Raw genomic sequence first — 25050 nt, 5'->3', positions numbered from 1 at the left:
CCAAAGGTACACGGACCGGTTTTGCTCATCTGTGACATCATTATGTCGGCGCCTATTCAGTATGGGAATCTTTCCTCATAATTCAAACTGATTTAAATTCAGCGATTCACAATTTGATTCCAAATCTGATTCCATCCAGTTCATCTACATTTTTCTGGAACACCTTAGGAGTTAAAGTGAATTGTTGTCTAATTAAATGCAAATACTTTATCATTTTTGTAAAGTTTCTTATCTGAAGTCTCTTGTGTATTTTTGATTGCACTGTGTAAACACACTTTTTTTTCTTGGTCAGTGAAAACTAAACAATATTGGTACTGTGTTTTTCACTTGCAATCCAAAAAGAGGTCATTTACATATAAAAGTCTTAAAGGTACAGTACTGTTCAAAAGTTTAGGGTCAGTAAGATCTTTTTAATGTTTTTTGAAAGAAGTCTCTTATGCTCACAAAGGCTGTATTTATTTGATCAAAAATACAGAAAATTAGAAAAACTTTGAAATCTGATTACAATCTAAAATAGCAGGTTTTTATTTGAATACTTTTTAAAAATGCAATTTATTCCTGTGACGACAAAGCTGAATTTTCAGCATCATGACTCCAGTCTTTAGTCTTAACTGATAGAAATGATATGCTGCTCAAGAAACATTTATTACTAACAATATTTTTGTGAAAACTGACTTGAAACTGTATTTTTTTTTTCTCTGATGAATAGAAAGTTCGAAGGAACAGCCTTTATTGGTAATATAAATCTTTTGTAACATTATAAATGTCTTTACAATCACTTTTTATCAATTAAATGCGTATCCTTGTTGAATAAAAGTATTAATTTCTTCAAAAAAAATCTTACTGACCTCAAACCTTTAAACGGTAGTGTGCAGCAGCCGAGGATGGAAAATGGTTACATTAAATCTTTTTGGCACAAGAAACATTGCTTAACATTATAAGTGGACTTGAATAAGTAAATAAATAAGGAAATAAAAATGTGCTTGTGTGTGTTGTTTTCAAGGTTAAAGCTGTGAAGATGGGACACATCCTGGTAATAGATGAAGCCGATAAAGCTCCCACAAATGTCACATGTATCCTGAAGACTTTGGTGGAAAGTGGAGAGATGATCCTTGCAGATGGTAGAAGAATAGTGTCAGGTGAAATGGACTGAGAGGATCAAACATATTTCACATCATTTACCCGTCACTTACAGTCTTTGAAACCGGAATTGTTCTTTGATTTCCACAGATCCATTGGAAGCAGCAGGAAGGCCTAATGCCATCCCCATGCATACAGACTTCCGCATGATTGTTTTAGCTAACCGGCCTGGCTTTCCATTTTTGGGAAATGACTTCTTTGGAGCTCTTGGTAAGGCTTATATCTTGATTATATATATCATTATAAAAAGGTATTTGATCACAGAATATCATGATCATCATGAGTATTACAAACAAATATCAAGTAAAGACTTAATGACGAATCACTCTTTTAGGGGACATATTTAGCTGCCATGCAGTGGACAACCCCAAACCTCAGGCGGAGTTTGCCATGCTGAAGCAGTACGGGCCTGACGTTCCAGATGCTGTTCTCCAGAAACTGGTGGCTGCATTCGGAGAGCTCCGGGCCATGGCTGACCAAGGAACAATCACCTACCCCTACTCTACACGAGAAGTGGTCAACATCGTAAAACACCTACAGGTAATTGGCAGGTAGTTATGGCCTCAGACGGCACACATATATAGTCTATCTGACACATGTATAGGTCATTGACTGTCTGATGTATACAATACAAAATGGAAGCAAATAATGGACAGAATGACACTATTATTTCAATTTGTATCTCCACTCCTTTTATTATTGTAATACCAATTACTGTCGGTAAGATTTTTTAAAAATACGTTTTTGAAAGAAGTCTCTTATGCTCAGCAAGACTGCATTTATTTGATCAAAAATACAGTAAAAACTGTAATTTTGTGAAACATATTATTATACTTTTATTTTAATGTACTTAAAAAAAAATCCAGTGATGGCAAAGCTGTATTTTCAGTAGCCATTACATTAAAAAAAGCTACAAAAGTTATTCAGTCAATAGCAGTGAGTCATTTTTTCTTTGTCCTTTGTTGTTAGATTACATTAAAGGGATAGTTCACCCAAAAATGAAAATTACCCAATGATTTACTTGCCCTTTATGACATCCTTCTTTCAGACGAAAACAATCAGAGTTTTATTAAAAAATGTCCTGGCTTTTCCAAGCTTTATAATGGCAGTGAATGGCAGCCCAAAATTTGAAGCCAAAAAAGTGTATCTATCTATTATAAAAGTAATCCACACGGCTCCAGAGAGTTAATAAAGGCCTTCCGAAGCAAATCAGTGGGTTTTTGTTAGAAACTTTTGTAAGATACTGCCATTATAAAGCTTGGAAGAGCCAGGACTTTTTTTTTATATAACTCCAATTGTATTTTTCTGAAAGAAGAATGTCAAATACACCTAGGATGGCTCGAGGGTGAGCAAATTATGGGATAATTTTCATTTTTGGGTGAACTATCCCTTTAATGACATACAGCAACAGGTTTATTAGGCTGCTGTCACTTTAAGAGCAGCACAGATCCAATATAATGTTACACATGTGTTTTCTTCCTCAACTGTTTACATTCACTTAAGACAAAACCAACTGTGATTATGTAAATACTAGCCAAAACGGGCATTTATTAAATTCATATTACATTTATCATTTTGTGTGTATTTGGCCAAATAAGCTTCAGAAGAGAAGTGAATTCGGGATCTTGCGCTATCCGAGATGCAGTGTTATAACTGCAGCTTTCTGTGTGCGAACACGCATTGAGTTATTTTCTGCAGCTAATTGCGCTTAACTCTTTTTAACATTAAGCTTGTCACAGGTATTTAACAGTCCAGTCTATTCTCTGCTATATGCGTTGTCACTTTTGGTCAATTTAATGCATCTATTAACTAGTTGCTAATTTTCATGCATATTACTAGGATATTGGCGGTTTATTAGTACTTAAAAAGCGCATATTAATGCCTTATTCTGCATGGCCTTATTCTACATCCCTTAATCCTACCCAATACCTTACTAACTATTAATAATTTTATTTATCATAGTTAATTAGTTAATAGTGAGAACTGGACCCTAATCTAAAGTGTCATCAAACAAAGGTAACACCAGTTTCCTTTCAGTCGGTCACATTCAACGTTACGTTGACGTCACCAACGTATTGGGATCCCAATATGTCGGTGTATTCGACGCAACGTCTCCGTTCCCTCCTTCAGGGAACAAGGGTTACATACGTAACCGAGCATCTCGCTATTGACTAGTTGCTTATTAGCATGCATATTATTAGCATATTGGCTGTTTATTCATGTCAATCAGACAGTATTTTCCTGTCTAAAATGGCAGATCATGTTCAGAATAAGCTGCAACGTGGACCAGACTGGACAAATCCACACAATACATAAAACCTGTTGCCTATTTTAAGAATTCCGACTTTGTGTCGGTGATGAACTGTGTGAGGTTTAATAGATGAGGGTGAGTGACCCTATGTCTGAGATGAAAGGTGCCGCACGAGAGACAGAGTGAGGGAGGAGAGGCCTTGTCTCTTCACTCAGCCCACTCACAGACTGATCTGACACATAGAGGCCACACTGCCATTCTGGGCCACCAGTCTCTGGGCTTTAACTCTGCTCTCACACACACACAACGTACCGGCCTCCTCCTACTCTAGCCTCAGCTCTCAGGAGTGACAGGGGTGCAGATAGATGGATGGAATTTATCTGTCACGTTGGATGAGGAGTCAGTTGTCAGATTAGTCTGCCGCAAGCAGCCATCAGAGGTCTACACTTGCAGTTAAACTTGACTGATTTTGTTCCTTGTGATCTTATAAACCTTTTGTTCTAAATACCATTATGATTGAAATTAGCTGTGTACACAAATATAAATTGTCTACTTGTTAATTTCTAAACTGCATATTTTTTTTTTGGATCAAATTGAAACAGCAGCGACCAGTGCCTGGGCTGTTATCTCCTTCAAAACTGTTTAAAAGAATCTCATTATGCAAATTCTAAAGCTAGTTGTGTGAATGTCCAGAGTGAGCAGAGGTACAACAAAGAAGAACCTAACCATAGGCAGGTTGTGCCACCATTCTGAATAGAATTGAAAATGTTTAAAATCCCAATTCACTTCCTAAATGTGAAGTGAGGATGCAAACAAATCAAATTTAAATTGAACAAAGAAGTATTAAAATGGCATTAAATTAAAAAGAAATTCATATAGCTGCTATGAGTAGCTTATAATAATGTGCAATATTTCAGTATGAATTACCCATAAAACGTGATCATTCACAGAACATGTTTATTTCCAAAAACATTGAATAATATTAGTAAAATGTAAGTATTATTTAATTTTACGAACACTGGTGGAAATACATCTAGAATTATCTAAAATAAAATAATTATCTAATTTATCCTGATGTTTGAAGTATTCATTTTTATATAGTTGAAAACAATAAATCTGAAAACATTATTGACATTGTGTTGTTTATTATTTTTTTGTTTTAATGACATATAGTTTTAATGACTGGTAATTGTTTTGACCATGTTGAATTTAGAGAATTTTGTGAAAATTATTAGTCATATTGTATGGTATCAGTATTTTTTGTGTTATTTAAAGGGCGTGTTAGTAATATCCGCATATAGGCGGGTGCACAACGTGCGTACACTCTGCTTATTAAACAGACAGGGACGTGCAGCACACAAAAATTTTTAAATATTAAAAATAAAATGATTACAATGTAAAAGATTATTATTGTGTACATAAAGATAAAAATGCCTACATGTCATAATTGATAGTCACTGCATGTATCAGAATTACCTATTCACAGTAGGCTAATAACCATTGAAATTGGCCACTTATTTAACCAATTGTGGCAATACACATGTATTTAAACTGACTCGTCAGGTTGAGGGTGTCTATATACCACCATGTAAATAGCAAATCTGCCGTGGTCCAAGCACAACTGGCTTTTAAAGCGAATGGGAGATGAGACTGTGATCGGTTTATTGCACTTTATGCCTAAAACACACCCATGACTCATTAAGAGACTAGGCACAAACCTTTTAGACCATGCGCTAAGCACGCCGACCATTTTTCCCGTCGTTAAACCAGCAAAAGTGGATTTGGACACGCCCTAAGTGCATTTGCGGCGTGCGTTTTAGACCATGTGCTCAGATCGTTACAATAGGGACCCAAGTGTATTGTGGCCAGTTCAATTTAAATGCATACTTATCAACAGAAAGGGAAACCATTCTTACATATTTTTATCATCTCTTCTATATGACTCAATGTTTTTAATCTGCACTGATTGATAACATAAAATCAAAGTGCTCTCAAAATGCATTACAACTAAATGCTTTTATCTTGTGGCTTAACTTCTTCTCCTTTTTTCCAGAAATTTCCGGATGAGGGCTTGGCCAACGTGGTGAGGAATGTGTTTGACTTTGACTCCTATAACAAGGACATGCTTGAGGTGCTGATCACATCTCTGCACAAGCACGGCATTCCGATCGGAGCCAAACCCACCAGCGTGCACCTGGCCAAGGAGTAAGAGCTCAGCTCCTATTGACCCTTTATTGTCCGTGAATGCATTTTCATAGACAAATATTGAGTTCTCTAACAGCCAGGCTGTCCTGGACTATTAAGACTACATGTAGAAAGGATCTGCTCTGCATGGTCCTCAAACCATACACTTGAACAAATGTGTTTAAAGGTGAAGTGTGCAATTTTTGACACTAAACAAAATTATGCAAAAATGATGACTGGTTTCAAAATAAAGTTTGCATCTGCATTTCTCTGACAAACAGGCCAAACTCACACCATTGGTTTAGCCAATATGGTTGTGTCCAGCCCAGTCGGGCTGCTCACATGAACAGCAATTTTGTTTCTAGTGTCACAAATATTACAAACTTCACCTTTAACGGATGCATTTAACTCATAAGCTGCTTATTTCATTGAAGGTGCAATAGACAAAACCCTAAACATGCATCAATTCACACATTTAATAGTAAAAAAAAAAAATACTTACACAGACTCAGAAATAACTAAAACTGAACACTTGATTGCCAGGGTCTGGTTAGTGCTTTTAAAAGATTTATGGGCAAATTCCAATGGGAAGTGAGCATCTCTATACCCTGTTCAATATGAAGAACAGAGCGCTTGGAGTGGGAAATCTGGAGAGAGCAGAACAATTGTTTCTCATAATGTGGTTTTTTGGAACACACCTGGCGACGGGAGCTATTAAAAACATAATTTCCTCTTTTATCTGGAACAATCCTTCAAGTGGCGTCTATGTCCCATCGCAGTGCCCTTCCACTGTTTGGAATTTGCCCTTTATCTAATTATTAAGAGTTTATCAGCATTATATAACAACAAATAATGTCTCATTCCATAAAGGTCATTTCATTTTCTCAGTGCTGTATATTATACACTTTCAATAAAGGAAATTATTTGTTTCTTCTGTCTCATATTTGTCTTATTTCACTTGCTTTTGAGTGTTTTGCTATCTAGTCTACACAATGTATTATGTTTTATACAAAGTACTGAAAAATGACAGTGAAGAAACAAATATTTCCTTTTGGATCATACTTCTAAGTTTTTGAAATATGTCTCATGCTCAGTAAGGATGCATTTATTTGATCAAAAATACAGCAATATTGTGAAACATTTTTTATTTAAAAATGTTTTTTTTTCTCCTGTGATGGCAAAGCTGAATTTTCAGCAGCCATTCTCCAGTTCAGTGTCACATGATCCTTCAGAAATCATTATAATATGCTAAATTGTCTGCTCAAAAAACATGTATTATTAAGCAGTGGCTATTTGCTCTATGTGCAAATATCAATAGATACTATTTACACTGTGTAAATAGTAACAAAAAGTATTTTCGTTGCACTAAGTGTAAATAGTTTCTAAATGCTATTTGAAATAGTGGCAGATACTATTTGCACCTCAGTGTATGCAAAACTGTGTTCAATAATAACACATTCAGTGTGATTTATATTTATTAAAAACATAAATGGATGCTTCTTTATTGGGACATTACTTGTACATTACCTCCCCTACACCTACTCCTAATTTCCACTATTAAATACCCATTAGGCACTTTATTACCACTATTTAGAATATTTTCTTAATTTTTATTCAAAATAAACGCTGGTAGATAAATAAAAGGCAGATTTAAACTCTAGTTGGTTGCATCAAATGCTAACGCCACTCGCCTTACTCGCCATGCCACTGATTCTGTTGTCAGCGGAATTACTTTTGAAATTTTGTCTGGCTCAATCAGATAATGGTGGACGGAGTTAGTGTAAACGGCCTCTGCCAACAAGGCAGGCTATTTGCACTTGGTGTAAGTAGACACTCTGTTTTTATTATCAATGTTGAAAACAGTTGTGCTACTTAATATTTTGGGGAAACTGTGATACATTTATTTTCAGGATTTGTCTGTGAATTAAAAGTCAAAAGAACAGCATTTATTTGAAATAGATATATTTGTGACATTATAAATGTCTTTACTGTCACTTTTGATCAATTTAATGTATCCTTGCTGAGTAAAATTATTAATTTCTTAAAAAAAAAAAAAACATTTAAATATTTTATCTTGATGGGAATGATATGTTATCCCAGCTGCATGAATTGCAGAGGAATGCATTAATGTTTTCTCTGGTCATACTATCTGTGCAATAATCAGATATGTAACTACAATCTTAATGAATATCAATGAACAGCCTAACTACAGAGACAGCAGACTGTTATCAGTCCTGGGCCATGTACAGAGCCAAATGAAACAACAAACATATTTTTCTGATTTAGGTACCATTTTTACGATTACTTTCTTGTACATATACAGTAAGCACAGTCAGTCACTGGAATCACAGTCACAAAAATCTAGATGTGCAAGGCAGTTTTGCTTAACCCAATAAAAGAACACAGTTTTATGTGTTTTCATTGTATAACTCGGGCAAAAAGACAATGACTAAATACCCTTTTCCTAGGTTACCGTTGCCAGACTGTAAGATGGCGGGTTACTGGGCCATCAATCAGAGCGGTAATGCACGACGAAAGCTGCTGTGTCCAACAGATTCCCATCGGATAGATATTAAGGTATCATAAACCTTTCATGTATGTTCAATATTTCAAAGTTGTAATTAACACTTTACACTTTGAAACTAATTAGACGTCTGTGGTTTTCCTCAGGGCCCAGTGTTTCTGCGGGTTCAGAGTTATCCATCTGAAAGGCATGAGTCCAGATCTATGAGCTTCACTGAGGAACAGGCTCACTGGCAAATCCCCATAAACGAGGTCAACATCATCTGCGACGTCACCACTGCTAATGGTAGGCCATGACTAAAGCACAATGATATCGGAGTTAGTCTCATGGAGCCAAACCTTTGACCTAATTAATATGGCATTATAAAGTCTTGTGAATCCTTTTTTCCCTCATAGATTCTATTTACGTGGCCACATGTAACCCTGTATCGCTGTATGCTATGAAGGAGAGAGGAGACTCTGTGCAGTGCATTGAGCTCTATGACATTTTCCCCCGAACCACCAGTGGAGTATGGCAGCCCTTTGTCTCTGTGGCGGCACTGGGCAACCCGCTGCAGGACCAGGTGGTGCTCCATGAAGAACAGGTGTGTGTGTGTGTGACCTGTAACTCACCCTTCTACACAGGCACTATACATGAAAGCGTTGCCGTTCACTTGCTACCATTACCTATCCATTTACGGGTCTCATTCCTGCCCTGATGTTCACCTCAGACTTGCTGTTATTATCTGAACAGGGAAATAGAATATCATCAATAGATGCATACTTTCCACCAAACCCATGAAGGGAATATAATTTCTAATAATAGTGGATGGAAATGGCCACAGATCAAAACAAATTTGAGGCTGAGTTTTGAGCTAATAGATTCACCGTAGATGATGAGATGTGATGTTTGAGCAATGATACCATTTGGAATTTTAAATCAGTTATACAACGTACTGAGGTACACTGAGGCTTGCATGTTACTTTGCTGGATGTTATTGTCACTATATTTAGGCTTTGTTTATCCCCCCGTAGTTAATTTAAACTGCAATTTTTGCAGAATATTTAAGTCCACTTAAATCTTAGAGATAGTTCGCCCAAAAACAAAGTAATTTATTCCTTCCAAAAGACTCGTTCATCTTTGAAACACAAATGAAGATATTTTCAGTGGAACCTGAGAGATTTCTGTAACCAAAACTATTATGCTTCAGAAAGTTCATAAAGACATTGTAAAAGTAATCCACACACATACTGTACATAGAGCTTAACAAAAAAGGTAAACAGAAGATCAAATGTGCTTTCTTGATGCACAAGAACCAGTGAGTTTTGTATTTGTGCATCACAAAAGCACCTCTGAGCCTCCACAAAAACCAATGAGGTTTGTGTCCTTTCCGAAGTCTTGGGTTAAACCGCTTGATTCATACAGTATAGATTACTTTCATTATGTCTTTTGAAGCATCAAAGTTTTGGTTGAATGGACTTTCAATGGCGGGACAGAAATCACTCATTTCATATTTAGTTTTACACAATAATTTTTGTCTTTTACATTTGTAAATTATTTCTGTTATGACTGGCTTGTCAGGTTTTGGTGAGGATAAGCAAGGACTCAAAAATGCAGAGTGTAATGGGCTTTTATTGGTAATAAAACAAAAACTATTCCGTATGGGGAAACTAGGGCCACATCTACACAAAGCCAGAGCTTTCCCTATCCAATCTTTTTTTCCCCTCGTCTCAAGAAATATCTGCGTACACACGAAACCACTGAAACCGACTCAAAACTATGTAGTATACATGCCAGACCAGTATGTGGCGCTGTAATTCTGCCACAGAAATAATCTAAAAACAGAGAAGTAGAGTTGTGACTAGAAGGGGTACAGCAACGGTCGGAAGTGAGGCAAAATGTCACGATAAAAAATCACAATAAATAAATTTGCTACTTACCAGATTGTGTTTTATTAACGCCTACACCTACCCTAACCTTAAATCTACCCTTACAATAATGCAAATACTGTAATTAAATGACGCAATATTGATGTGCGCATGCCCAGTGGCCGTAGCTGTATCTGTTCTAGTATTTACTGTGCAGGACGTGGTGTGATGACATCACTGTTTCACAAAAAACATACAGATTGGCTATGCACACGAAAACGCAAGGGTGTCGATTTCAGATTTATCCACTAACTAAAATACCAGTTTCCTAAAACGCTGGATCTGAACTGTTGACAGCGAAACTGGCACAGGACAGAGAACACAAGGAAAATAAATAGGAGAGGAAATTATGAGGGTAACGAGAGAGCAGGTGGGGCAAATAAACCAATAATCAGGTAACGAGATGGGCAATAGACAATAGTAAAGACAATAGACAGAGGAGCACATGGCACATAGAAACAAAGAAAACAAAGCAATGCGCTCACACAAAACATGACACAAACACAATCAATTTCACCGACTGCATTTCCACAAAAAACATGACAACATGAAAGCACGCAGCCAATGAAAACATGAACAACGTGCTACACAGAACAAGACAACACAAGATTCCATGGCCAATGAAAACATAAACCAGGTGTTCTACAAAAACACACAGGACAAGAGCGCATGGTGAGTGAAAGTGCACTCAACCCATGCGCTTACAACAAAACATGGAGCATGAATGTCTGAACCCTGACACTAAACCGAAACCGAAATAGACAGAAGTTTCGAGCTCCGAACATCACGCTCCGCACCATACAGCGTATCACAAAAGAAAAACTTGCAAACTCAAAAAATTAAAGCGCAAACTTGGAACTGCATGCTCACAATGACAAGACAATAGGAGTGTCATCAAACAAAGAATAAACAAGACCGGAGTGACAGAGTGACAAGATCTGACATGGCTAAATTCTGTATACTGCCAAATTGCTAAATGCTCACTAGTCTTTGAAATGTGAAAATGGGTGGTCATTATCACAGTGGTCTTTGCAGTTTAATTTTAAGTACACTATATTGCCAAAAGTTTTGGGACGCCTGCCTTTACATGTACATGAACTTGATTGACATCCCATTCTTAACCCGTAGGGTTTAATATGGAGTTGGCCCACCCTTTGCAGCTATAACAACTTCAACTCTTTTGGGAAGGCTTTCCACAAGGTTTAGAAGTGTGTTTATGGGACCATATTTAACCATTCTTCTAGAAGCGTATTTGTGAGGTCAGGCACTGATGTTGGACGAGAAGGCCTGGCTCACAGTCTCCGCTCTATTTCATCCCAAAGGTGTTCTATCGGGTTGAGGTCAGGACTCTGTGCAGGCCAGTCAAGTTCCTCCACACCTAACGCACTCATCCATGTCTTTATGGACCTTGCTTTTTGCACTGGTGCACAGGTTGGAACAGGAGGGCCCATCCCCAAACTGTTCCCACAAAGTTGGGAGTATGAAATTGTCCAAAATTTCTTGGCATACTGAAGCATTAAGAGTTCCTTTCACTGGAACTAAGGGTCCAAGCCCAACCCTTGAAAAACAATCCCACACCACAATCCGCCCTCCACCAAACGTTACACATGGCACAATACAATCAGGCAAGTACCGTTCTCCTGGCAACCGCCAAACCCAGACTCGTCCATCAGATTGCCAGACAGAGAAGCGTGATTCGTCACTCCAGAGAACAAGACTCTACTGCTCTAGAGTTCAACGCTCTTTACTCCACTGCATCACGCTTTGCATTGCACTTAGTGATGTAAGGCTGGGATGCAGCTGCTCGCCCATGGAAACCCATTCCTTGAAGCTTTTTACGCACTGTTCTTGAGCTAATCTGAAGGCCACACGAAGTTTGGGGGTCTGTAGCTATTGACAGAAAGTTGGCGACTTCTGCGCACTGTGCGCCTCAGCATGTGCTGACCCCGCTCTGTGATTTTACGTGGCCTAACTCTTCGTGGCTGAGTTGCTGTTGTTCCCAATTGCTTCCACTTTGTTATAATACCACTAACAGTTGACTGTTGAATATTTAGTAGTGAGGAAATATCACGACTTATTGCACAGGTGGCAACCTATCGCGGTACTACGATTGAATTCACTGAGCTCCTGAGAACAACCCATTCTTTCACAAATGTTTGTAGAAGCAGTCTGCATGCCTAGGTGCTTGATTTTTTCCCAATACTTTTGGCAATATAGTGTATGTCTACATATTATGCCAAAATATTTTATTTAATTTTAACATTTTATGGTCATACACTACATAGCCAAAAGTATGTGGACACCCCCTTTTAATTCTCAGGTTTGGCCATATTATCTACTCCCACAGAGTTCTGCAGGAATGAGTACTAAAACACAGAAACAAGTTGACATTTTTTACTTTAGTTTCATTGTCCTGAAGTCAGTGGTTTTTTAATGGGTTTTGTGTTAATGCCTAAAGTAAGGTTTATGGTTTACACAAGCTCTTTTTTGTTTAACGTGTCTTGAAAAAGGCAATTACTAACAACCGGGGACATTAAATATCTTAATGCTAAATAAGTAAACTCATTGACTCATCAGTCTGTGTTTAAATCCTCATTAAAGCCTCATTACTCGACAAAGAGTATGAGTGAAGTTAAAGTCATGCGATTGTGGTGTAGTTCATTTATAGCCTACCTTTAGCTTTTTACTTCTGGCAGTTGTATTTAGGGTTCAAAATTCATAAATAAATTGTGTTCATTTGTGAGGATTATCTTTATGAACAAAACATGTAAGAATCATAAACAATTGTTGGCCAAAGAGCTTATTTTCTGCAATAATCCAATGCAAGAATCTTTTTTTGTTTTGTTTTGTTTAGGGAACCAGGGTGACGCTAACTTCTGTTTTTACCTACAAAAATACGTCATCACTGCTGCACTCTATGATTAACAGATTAAACATCCATTCAGTCTAGTAGAAAGACTTTCCAGAAGAGTGGAAACTGTTGTAACTCCCTATTAATGCCTATGGTTTTAAAGTTAAATACTTAACAAGCACATATGGCTGTAGTGTTAATGGAGATCACAGTTTTGGTCATGTAGTGTATCTACATATATTCAATAACCCTTCTCATTTCTTCACTTACTTCATAATAAGGTACCAAACCAAAAAACGGAAAGAGATCAAATTGGAATTTAGATTCACAGAGTGCAGCTGCTTTGTATTAGAGTCGAGCCTGGAGGAAACCTTAAAACACCTGTTAGCAATGGAAAAAAGGGGTGTGGAGAACATGATTACTTGCGTATAAAAATCTAAAAATACAGATGTCCAGACATCACAGGGGGCCATCCAGCGGTCATTGCTCTCCTGGCGGAGAAAACACGAAGGATGAATGGAACAGTGCGGCCCGTGACCATAACGGCCCGTCTCAGCCAAACCCACCATCTGTCCAGAAGTGATGCAAGTCTTCTATTAATAACATTGACAGCATGCGGAATATGAAAGCCAGGGAGTAAGGAAGCCATTATGCTGCAGATTCAGCGGTGAGGAGGAATGTATGGCCTCCAACCTTTCCTATGAAAATGAAAACTGAAGATTAAGAAGCATTGTAAAAGGAGGCTGGCACAATACTTGCATGTAGTAAATTTCTGGCCTTATTCAGATTGAATGTGAAAAGGAAATGTACACATTCGGAAAAAAGGCCAGGGTCAGATAGAGGCTGGAAAATGGTTGCGTATAACTACATGATGGCTTCTCTTGGCGCATAAAACCTTGACATTAACCTAACGTTATCAGTGTACCTTAGAGAATAAATTGAAATGATGTGACCTCTTTTTCAAAAACAAACTAAAATATGTGAACATTCTTGTCTTCTCTTTGTAGGGAAACACAGTGCTGCATCTGGACCTGGTTACTGGCGCTGTGAGGAGACTGGTCCTGTCTCAGGACAAGCAGGAGGAACCACCACGCAAGACTTCAAACTGGTGGAACAACAAAGAGAGTCAGGTGGAAATCTACGTCTATAGCTGTGGTTCTCCATCAGGGGTCCAGGGCCCACTAGGGGGCCTGATACCTTTTATCAGTGTTGCGGCTAGCGTCGCCCCTGGTAGTTTAAAATCAGACAATCATGCCTAACATTGTCTTAAAATTATTTTCAAGTTTTGTATTGTTGTCATTAGCCAGGATACAAAATGTGCAAGGAGTTTGCCCACAAGAACTGGCTTCTCTTCTACAAAGAAAATGGGTAGGTTATTCTCCCTCAATCTTATGTGTCCCCTTACGCTTTATTTTGAAACCTAGTGAGCTGCCTATGTAGGCAGCATTTTGCAAAGCAAAGCAGCTCATTTATTCCTTTTTTCTGAGCTTTTTTTGGCCAAATTCAGCACCGCATATTATACCGCTTTTGTAGAGCACTCCAAATCATGGCAAAACTGGCAAAAACGAATACTTATGGTGATCTATTTTAATCTCGTCATGATGCAGGCAGTGTTTAACTAAGTTCAACATGTTGTCAACTATTACGGCAATATTGTTATCATAAACATATTGTAATCTAAAGTACTAAAAGGATGTTAATTGGCATTAATGTGCACAAAGAGCACTCAATTTAAAAGGGACCTATTATGCCTCTTTTTACAAGATGTAATAAAAGTCTCAGGTGTCCCCAGAATGTCTATGAAGTTTCAGCTCAAAATACCCCACAGATAAATTCTTATACCATGTTGTAAATGCCAATTTTTTGAGTGGAAGGAAAAACATGCTGTTTTCGTGCATGTATCTTTAAATGCAAATGAGCTGCTGCCCCCCACCCGCTTTCCAGAAGAGGGTGGAACCCACAGCTTGTGCCTCCGATACACTTCCAAAAACGAAAACATTTGCCTGGTTTTGATTATCATCTCTATTGCGGTCACGCTCACGTGACTTTGCAGTTCTTCATCATCATGAAAGTTTATTATCTACATGCGTTTTAAAGCCAGATCAGTTTAAACTTTGAAGCGTCCTGTGAGTATTCTGTGAGTTCTCTTGTATGTCTTATTGCACTTAAACTGTCAAATACACATACGGTTATGTCAAAAACACACAAAGTTCACGTAAACACAGTCAGTTCTGTCTGTTAACGTAAACAGCAAGTAAAGAAATCGCAGGTGTATATTAGATCTGTGTATTAAAGTGAAAGCAGCGTAATATATAGTACTTACTGCTATATATGCTAATATGAATCCAACAACAAAAGAAAAACAGAAAACTCACTGCTCTTGACTAAATAACTTTAATTAATAAGCTTTAATAAGAATACATTTCTTTCTTGAATGCTGCTGTTAAATGCTCTGGGGAGAAGATTAACATGGTGGACTGTGTACAGCTCTCTGAGGGCGGGGTCTATGCTAATAGGGCAGAGTCCGTCAGCAGTCATGGGCGGGGCTGGTGCAATGTGACATCACATTGCTGCATTGTTCTGACAGAGACACTGCTTATGTTTTTATGGGGATTCAAAAAAGAGGAGTGAGTGGATTTTTACCTTTATAGGGTGGTTGTGTACACACACTGCTGACACATGTTAAAAATGTGCCAGCAGCCATATCACCCTGTTGCCCAGGACTGGTTTCCCACTGAAGCTAAGCAGGGCTGAGCCTGGTTAGTACCTGGATGGGAGACCTCCTGGGAAAACTAGGCTTCTGCTGATAGAGGTGTAATGAGGCCAGCAGGGGGTGCTCACCCTGTGGTTTGTGTGGGTCCTAACACCCCAGTATAGTGAGGGGGACATTATACTGTAACAAGCACCGTCCTTCGGATGAGACGTTAAACCGATGTCAGACTCTCTGGGGTCATTAAAAATCCCAGGATGTTCTTTGATAAAGAGTAGGGGTGTTACCCCCTGCATCCTGGCTGAATTTGCACATTGGCCCCTGTCCATCATGGCCTCCTAATTATCCCCATATATACGATTGGCATAACTCTGCGTCCTCTCCACCATTAAGCTGGTGTGTGGTGGGCGTACTGGCGCAATATGGCTGCCGTCGCATCATCCAGGTGGATGCTGCACATTGGTGGTGGTTGAGGAGATTCCCCCCTACATAGAAATATGTAAAGCGCTTTGAGTGCCTAGAAAAGCGCTATATAAATATAACAATTTATTATTATTATTATTAAAACACCATGTAATAGTGAATTTTGCATAATAGGTACCCTTTCAAATCTAAAACGGTCACTCATCTCAGTTAATCGCAATTTCACAAAGCTCTGTTATAATCAATGAAGTTGTCTACACTGCACAATTAATCTCTTATTTACATTGTGTCTACACTTCATTTGTAATAATAAGAGGATTTGTGAACATGCAGAATTCAGCAGTGAGTGGATTCTGAGCGGATTGGTCATTGCATTCAAGAGATCAACAAATATGTCTATGAACAATGTGCAAAAACACATTGTAAATAGATATAAATGTATCCTTTGACATTCTCTGGAGTGCAAACACAAATATGCACTGGAGTGTTTCAGTTTCGCCAATATGATATTATTACAGTATCAACTGAGGGTGCTCTTGCTTTCGTTTGAGGGTGCTTTCCTCTCGTGCAGAACCCCTGTCATTTTGCACCCTAGGTAACCGCCTATGCCATGGGCCTTAAATTTACAGTAAAAATGTCATTACATTAACTGATGTAATGTTAATATACCAGCCTACTGGAGTACAAAATCTACTTTGTAGCTTTATAATAATACATTGACAACCACCAAAAAACACAAGTGATGCAGAGAAAGTCACATGTATAATCAAAGCTCATTACACATAGTTTTTAAACAAGCTGAGGTACATTCTAATATATAGAAGGGGACACAGTTTCATGCAGACCAATACAAAAACACCATTGTGGTAACACAGGACATTCAAATATGAAACTCCATAAGTCCCTAATGTACATAACTGATAAGAAAAAGTTCAGAAGAAAGTTGTGCCTTTATTGAGTAGGTCATCCAATAACAGAAATGAGTGATTTACACCAATAATGTGATGCGGGCAATTAACCCTGCTTGTGGACTAAATGAAGACTATGGCTAAATATATTATGATCATATAAATGGCATAAGCATACTGCCAGTTAATGTAGTGGGTTAATTCATAATACGTTTGGCCATGAGAGGTTGCAGGTTCGCACAATCATTTCAAAATTATATGAAATATCCACGGTTGGATTTAGTTTGCAATTTGGATTATATTATAAGATCTCATGAGTCCTGATATATGCAATTTTAAACATTTCTGAAGTGCTTCTATTATAAAGAACACCGCTTTCTGTGAATAATCGATTTTTGAGCCGTTGATAAACCAAATCAGCACCACCACCACCACGGACAGCACCTGCTAATGTCGCACTTAAGAAGGTATACCTTAAACAAACTCCTAAGATATAATTCGGGGAACACGCCTAGAAATGGTATACCTTTAGTTAAGTTATACCTTTAGAGTCTTCGTAGCACGCTAAGAGACAACTTTATAGGGAAATGCAGCCCTGTTCAGGCATGGCCTAATGATTTACTCTCTGCTCTACTTGGACAGGAATCAGCTGGATGTTGTTGATGTGCTAGAAGGTCAGGTTCACACCATCTCCCTCCCCATCAATCTCAGGGCTGTGTTCCTGGTGGCTGAAGACCGCTGGCTTCTTGTTGAGAGCAAGACTGACAGGTGGCAATGAAATTCATTCTGCACTTCAATGAAATCACAAGGATTCCTTCATGTTTTAGTTGTTTGCCCACATTGCTCACCATTTGAAAAGGGTGTTCTCCTTTTAGAGGCTAAATAAGAGCACTTACTTCTTCAACTAAATGTGCTCCCATCATGTGCAGGAAGTTCCTGTTGACAAAGCCCATGCACATGGGCGCAGAGGACACGGGAGTATGCCAGCTGCACGCCATCAGTGAAGACGCTGTTAACACCGGCTTTGGCACAAGCTCAGGTGAACAACCCTTATTGCTTGTTAGCCAGAACAACCAATCAGATGTTGCGTCCAATCAGGCAATGTTGCGTCCAATCAGGGCCACAGAGAGCCCCTCACACTTGTCAGTCACCATCTGTCTTGCTTTGGCAAATGCATCTGTTTGACATCTGCTTTGACTGACATGAAGCCTGGGGGATTTTTGAATCTGACTTGTCAGATTCGAGATTTCTGCATGTGAATAAATTTGGTGTCATCTTTGATGTGTGGGGTTCTCAAACAGAAAATCTATTTACTCATTTATGCTCATTGCACTCTACATTTTTACTCCAAGTGGGCACATTTTACTTAGTTTTATTAATTAGTGGTACTTGTTAAGTATATAAGATATATAAGATATAATTTAAAAAACTAATAAAACAGGTGACAACAAAATCAGGCCAGTTTCTGGAAAGTTCCTTCGGACTACTGCTGTAGGGATGATGACAAAACCCGGAAGAATAATTCGGCAGTGGTTCCCTTGAGATTTTTCTATGGGTTTTTATAATGGGGTTTTTCAAATTATGAGTAAAATAATGTCTGTGGTAAACATAACTTGACAATACGAAGACGTACACTGTACACTTCTGACTACTACTGTAGGGATGACGACAACACCCAGAAGAATAATTTGTCAGTGGTCATACCTGACGTTACCTGACATACATGAAATTTAACGTGTCCAGTGTCCAGATGTTCGCTAGCAATATAAAAAGAACTTCACTGTGAGTATATAGGGGCATTTATTGCTCGTCCATTGCATTATTGCATTAACCATATTCCTACCCCTAAACCTAACCCTACCCATATCCCTAATACCAGAAGGGAAATGATCGGTGAATAACACAGGGTAGCACCTAACCCTGGTTGTAAGCCTAATCCTGACATAAACTGTAAATTTGACATTTCAAATCTGTTCGGCTGAGGAATTAGGCTGAGACTTTTCTCAAAACGTTCGGATATATCAGAATGAAGGACCTCAGAGTGTGACCGTTCACAGAAGTACAAATTACACCGTGTCTGTTGGCTGACAGACAGGTCACGGCTGTAAGAGCCGTAGTGTCGGCTCAGAAAAATGGGAACACTTAAATCACACATTGCATGAACAAATTTATGTGACAACAGTAAATGGAAACCAAAATCATCAACACACTGAGGACTGGATTCAAAATCATACCAAAAATCTATGTAAAAAAAAAAAAAACAAAGTTACAGGCTCATCCAACTTGCATGAAGTTCATCACAGCAACTCATAATGTAAGTCAGTAGTGTGTTTGGCCTCCACGTGCCTGAATGCACTCACTCTCCCCCCAGACCTGGATCTGGCATCAGTGAGCTCCTGGACAGTCTGTGGTGCTACTTTTGTGGCTTTGGATGCTCCAATACATAATATCCCAGAGGTTTTCAATTGGATTCAGGTCTGGGGAATGTGAGGGCCAGTCAATGGCATCAATGCCTTTGTCATCTAAAAACTGCCTACACACATGAGGCCAGGCATTATCATGCACCAGGAGGCCTCAGGGCCCACTGCACCAGCATATAAGGTCTGACAATGGCTCTGAGGCTTCATCCCGGTACCTAACAGCAGTAAGGGAACCATTGGCTAGCACGTGGAGGTCTGTGCAACCCTCCAAGGACATTCCTCCCCAGACCATTACTGACCCACCACCAAAACCGGTCATGCTGGATGATTTTGCAAGCACCATAACTTTCCCCATGGCATCTCCAGACTCTTTCACATCTGTCACATGTATTCAGTGTGAACCTGCTCTCATCTGTGAAGAAAGCGGCACACCAATGGCAGAATTGAATTCTGGTGTTCTCTGGCAAATGCCAATCACAGCTGCATGGTACTGAGCTGTGAGCACAGGTCCCACTAGAGGATGTCAAGCCCTCATGCCACCCTCATGCCAGCCCTACAAAATGACCTCCAGCAGGCTACTAGTGTGCATGTTTCTGACCAAACTGTCAGAAACATGCACACTAGTAGCCTGCTGGAGGTCATTTTGTAGGGCTCTGGCAGTGCTCCTCCTGTTCCTCCTCACACAAAGGAGCAGATACCAGTCCTGCTGCTGGGTTGTTGCCCTTCTATGTCCTTGTCCAGCTCTCCTCGTCTAATGGTCTCCCGGTGTAGCATATCAAGATGCTGATTAGACAGCATGATTATTGCACAGGTGTGCCTTAGGCTGGCCACAATTAATGGCCGCTCTAAAATGTGCAGTATTGGAGGGGTCTGAAAACCAGTCAGTATCTGGTGTGACCACCATTTGCCTCACGCTATGCAACACATCTCACGCATAGAGTTGATAAGGTTGTTGATTGTGGCCTGTGGAATGTTGGTCCACTCCTCTCCCATGGCTGTGCGAAGTTGCTTGATATTGGCAGGAACTGGAACACGCTGTCGTATACGCCGATCCAGAGCATCCCAAACATGCTCAATGGGTAACATGTCCGGTGAGTATGCTGGCCATGCAAGAACTGGGATGTTTTCAGCTTCCAGGAATTGTGTACGGATCCTTGCAACATGGGGCCGTGCATTAACATGCTGCAATATGAGGTGATGGTTGTGGATGAATGGCACAATAATGGGCCTCAAGATCTTGTCACGGTATCTCTGTGCATTCAAAATGAACCTGTGTTCTTTGTCCATAACATACGCCTGCCCGTACCATAACCCCACCGCCACCATGGGCCACTCAATCCACAACGTTGACATCAGCAAACCGTTCACCCACACGACGCCATACACGCTGTCTGCCATCTGCCCAGTACAGTGAAAACCGGGATTCATCCGTAAAGAGCACATCTCTCCAAAGTGCCAGACGCCATCGAATGTGAGCAATTGCCCACTCGAGTCAGTTACGGCAACGAACTGCGGTCAGTTCGAGTCCCCGTTGAGGACGATGAGCATGCAGATGAGCTTCCCTGAGATGGTTTCTGACAGTTTGTGCAGAAATTCTTTGGTTATGCAAACCGATTGTTGCAGCTGGTGTCCGGGTGGCTGGTCAGACGATCTTGGAGGTGAAGATGCTGGAAGTGGAGGTCCTGGGCTGGTGTGGTTACACGTGGTCTGCGGTTGTGAGGCCGGTTGGATGTACTGCCAAATTCTCTGAAACGCCTTTGGAGACGGCTTATGATAGAGAAATGAACATTCAATTCACGGGCAACAGTTCTGGTGGACATTCCCGCAGTCAGCATGCCAATTGCACGCTCCCTCCCTTGAGACATCTGTGGCATTGTGCTGTGTGTTAAAACTGCACATTTTAGAGTGGCCTTTTATTGTGGCCAGCCTAAGACACACCTGTGCAATAATCATGCTGTCTAATCAGCATCTTGATATGCCACACCTATGAGGTGGATGGTTTATGTCGGCAAAGGAGAAGTGCTCACTAACACAGATTTAGACAGATTTGTAAAAAATATTTGAGAGAAAAAGGCCTTTTGTGTGCGTAGAAAAATCTTTGAGTTCATCTCATGAAAAAAGGGGGCAAAAACAAAAGTGTTGCATTTATAATTTTGTTCAGTGTATATATAAAGAGTATTCCTGTCTTAGATCATTTGAAAGCAGTTACGTGCCCTACTGCATTTAGAGGAGAGCTGAAGCTCTCAGGGCCTGATAGATGATGCCAGTGAGTCCTGTACGCCTCATTTGATAGAAAGTAATGCCAGTTTGTTTTTAAAGGCCTAAAATAGCTGGTGAAATTAATCGTTGCCCCTTTGTTTATAAGGCCCATGAAAACAGTTCTATCTTCTGATGAACTGCCCCTGGTCATTCCTCCTTCAGCACGTATCAGTTTCTGTAGCGTGAAGAGCAGAAAGACGCTTAATAACTCATAGTATGAGTTATTGAGATGAATGTCACTGTCATAAAGATAGAGTAATGCCTGTACTTAGTGGGCATCGTACATCTAAAGTATCAGACACGCTTCAGCGTTTGCTCTGAAAAATGAGCATGTTGTTAATGACATCAAAAGTTCCCATCAGCAGGATTGGGGTCTTAATCAAATCGAGTGTGACAAAATGTCTCTAGAAGGTCTGAATAATGACCAATTAAACTGGGGTATAAAGATGTGACCAATGTAGAGTCATGGTAGAAATGCTCTGAATCCTTTTATGGGTTTAGTGGTGAGGACACATTATCATCTCTACGGGAGGTCATTTTAGAGTGATGGTCTAACTGTCTTTGTGCTTCAGGGATGGAAACCACAGCTCCTCAGGAGGTGACGAATGAGCAGCTGCCCAATGAGAACCTCAGCACTGCCCTGGGGCAGAAGATTGTCTCTCCCAACCGCATCCTCTGTGACACAAACACCTATGCTAATGTTATTGTGGGCTTCCCAGATCTCATGGTGGGTGACAATTATGACAAATACACAGCTAGATTCTATAGATCAATGACATGATACACATTATTTTATTATTCAAAATTAGTTACATAAAATAACATGAATATCTTCTACAGGTTTTCAATTTCTGAATTAAATGTATTTTTATATTTTGGTGGATTTGGGGGGGGGGGGGCATAAATGGATGCTGCTGCTATTCTGATAGCTTAACAAATAAAAACATTATTTATTTATTGAAAAGAAAACCTTATTATACCTATACCACATTTTTAGCAATGCATGTTAATGTAGATTTTTTTTTTTTATTAAAAAAATGGGTTTTTAACTAAAGTCTTAAATGTAAATGTTAAATGATGTAATGGTATTAACATAATTTACATTATGTTGTAAGTCACCTAATATTTTTGCATAAATTATTTCCTGACAGTGATGTTCTTAGACTATTCATGATTCATGATCTCTTATAATGATGATGATGATGATGATGATGATGATGATGATGATGATGATGATATAGTGGCCAAAAGGGATGTCCGACCTCGGACAATTGACAACATAACCCTTTATTTAAAAATAATTAAAAGTTTGAACAAACTTAATATTAATAACTATTTATTTGGTAGTCAATGTGTGCGTCTTCCTGTTTTTTTTTCTATGCATTATTTTTTTTTTGCATAGTAAAATAAAACCTGTAGCTGTAGTTTGCCTTTTATGCCAAATAATTTTGTCAAAAACATACCTTAACCAAGTTTAGTGTTTTGTTTTTACTTCGTATTTAAAATATTAAAACAATGATATAATATTTTCCTCACTTTTTCACAAGTTCAAATGTTTTCCTTATCAGTGGATACTCTTATATGGCATTTCCCCCTATAACCTGTTTTGTATTGTCTTTCCACAGTCCCCAAATGAGGTGTACAGCTTTAAGAGATCTTCGCCCATAACAGAGGGTCGGGGGCCTGATATGTTTTTTGGGTCAAGTAAGCGAACAGGGCCGGCAAAGAGGGTTAACTGTGTCTGTCTGTTAGGTGCCAATCAAGTGGTACGAGCACTGCCTCCTACACAAGTGCCACTGACTGAGATCTACCCTAAAGGTGAAGCATTGACACCTTAATTGCACATATCATATTAAAATAGATATGCAAATATATTCGCTTTTTACTTATGATGCTGTGATGGTATGGATTCACCAACAGATGTCACACCACCCATGACGGCTGCTTACCTGGAAGTGACAGACCTGAACTCTAAGAAGCTCAAATACATTCCAGTCCCCAGGTATAGAGTAAGACTCCTGTCATTAAACTGTAGCTCCCTCTTCTGTTCAGCTGGGCACTTTGCTTTAACTTAAAGTGACTGAGTATTTTGCACTTGCAATGCATATTATTCTGCAGCAGATCATTGGCTCCTGATACTCTCGAGGTCCAATTTTTGCTCCAACCCTTATCAAACAGACCTGAACAAGCTATTCAAGGTTTTCAGGATTACTAGAAAGTTACAGGTTGAGTTTGATCAAGGATGGAGCTTAAACTCTGCAGGAAAGTGGACCTCGAGGGCCTCCTGCTTTATATCCATAATATGGTAATCCTGACCCTGATGATTTCTTGTTTAATTTTACTTTTGTTGTCTTAAATATCTTTAAAAAGGCTTACATTTAGCTTCATGAAAGCCTGTGTATGGGGACAGAGAGTCTTCCGGTGGTTCTGATCAGTGTCTTTCATGTTGATGTGTTCAGGAGCAGCTCAATGTCTCCCTACTCTGTGTGGATCTCAAAGGTCTCAGACACAGATGTAGTGATGGCTCCTCTGGGCTCTGGTGGGGTGGTGACTGTCGACATGGGAGGCTACGTTAGAGTATGGGAAACGGGCCTTGACAACCTGCAGCGCTCTCTGCTGGAGTGGAGGAACATGATCGGATCAGAGGATGGCAGGCCAATTCAGGTACGAGCTTTAGGGAGAATCTCACGGAACATTAGAAAGGTCATTTTTCACCCAAAAAATCAAAGGTAATAAAAGTAAATTATATTTTGCTTAAAAATGCAGTCTGTTTTAGGAGCAATAAGACTGTGTTGCATTGTGATTTTTTTTATTTTATTATTATTACAAAAAAATAAAAAATATATATTTTCTTTGTCTTGCTTTGCTTTCGAATTCCTTTTGATGCCTCCTTTGCTGCAGGAATTACACACTTTGATTTCTGAACTCTCTTAGACCCAAACATGTTGGGTTTTGGCTGTTTAAAATATGCAGTTCCATCTCTTACCACATGGTGGCGGACTTAGATAAGAAATGTTTTTATTTAATATTTTGGTAAGTTTGTAAAATTGCTAAATAAAATCGTTTTTTAGCATTGTGAAATAAGATATTTAGGACACACTATGGAGAGAAATTACCAAAAGTATAGGGATTTCTATCATTCACAGGTGGACAGATCAAAAATAAGAGGCAAAATATAAATGACAACATTGGTTTGGTAGAGGTCTGTTTGTTGGTTGTTCTACATGACACCTGTTGACTGAGGGTTACTAAAAACTGCCAGACATTAATATGTCTGTGGTCCCCAATAATTCTTTCTACAAAAATAGCACCAAACAAGTTAATCTGTCGCCATCCTTGCATGTTTTTTACAGTCATGAGACTTAAAATATGCTTTGAAAGTGCTTCTAAAATAACTGCTGGATTTAATATACATAGAAAAACTATTTAGCAGATTCACTCCATTATTTAAATGCAGTTGTGTCACTCTCAAA

The 25050-nt window shown here is 39.1% G+C and overlaps 1 protein-coding gene across 4 annotated transcripts in view; it reads left to right on the top strand.

The window, feature by feature from the left end:
- Positions 1-25050, top strand: part of vwa8 (von Willebrand factor A domain containing 8) — a 140286-nt gene that overhangs the window by 59844 nt on the left and 55392 nt on the right. For all 4 annotated transcript variants that reach the window (XM_079820977.1, XM_079820978.1, XM_079820979.1 and 1 more), the window contains exons 23-37: positions 1004-1139; positions 1231-1350; positions 1475-1680; positions 5445-5596; positions 8044-8152; positions 8246-8384; positions 8495-8682; positions 13865-13987; positions 14161-14225; positions 17541-17666; positions 17828-17937; positions 22150-22304; positions 23203-23395; positions 23498-23579; positions 24037-24241. In XM_079820977.1, coding sequence (XP_079677103.1) covers positions 1004-1139; positions 1231-1350; positions 1475-1680; positions 5445-5596; positions 8044-8152; positions 8246-8384; positions 8495-8682; positions 13865-13987; positions 14161-14225; positions 17541-17666; positions 17828-17937; positions 22150-22304; positions 23203-23395; positions 23498-23579; positions 24037-24241 — 2109 coding nt within the window. The remainder of the gene's footprint in view (positions 1-1003; positions 1140-1230; positions 1351-1474; positions 1681-5444; positions 5597-8043; positions 8153-8245; positions 8385-8494; positions 8683-13864; positions 13988-14160; positions 14226-17540; positions 17667-17827; positions 17938-22149; positions 22305-23202; positions 23396-23497; positions 23580-24036; positions 24242-25050) is intronic.

This window comes from Gobio gobio (assembly GCF_949357685.1).
Source record: "Gobio gobio genome assembly, chromosome: 7".
NCBI lineage: Eukaryota > Metazoa > Chordata > Actinopteri > Cypriniformes > Gobionidae > Gobio > Gobio gobio.
Note: the sequence above shows the minus strand (reverse complement) of the source record. Positions and strands in the feature narration are given on the sequence as shown.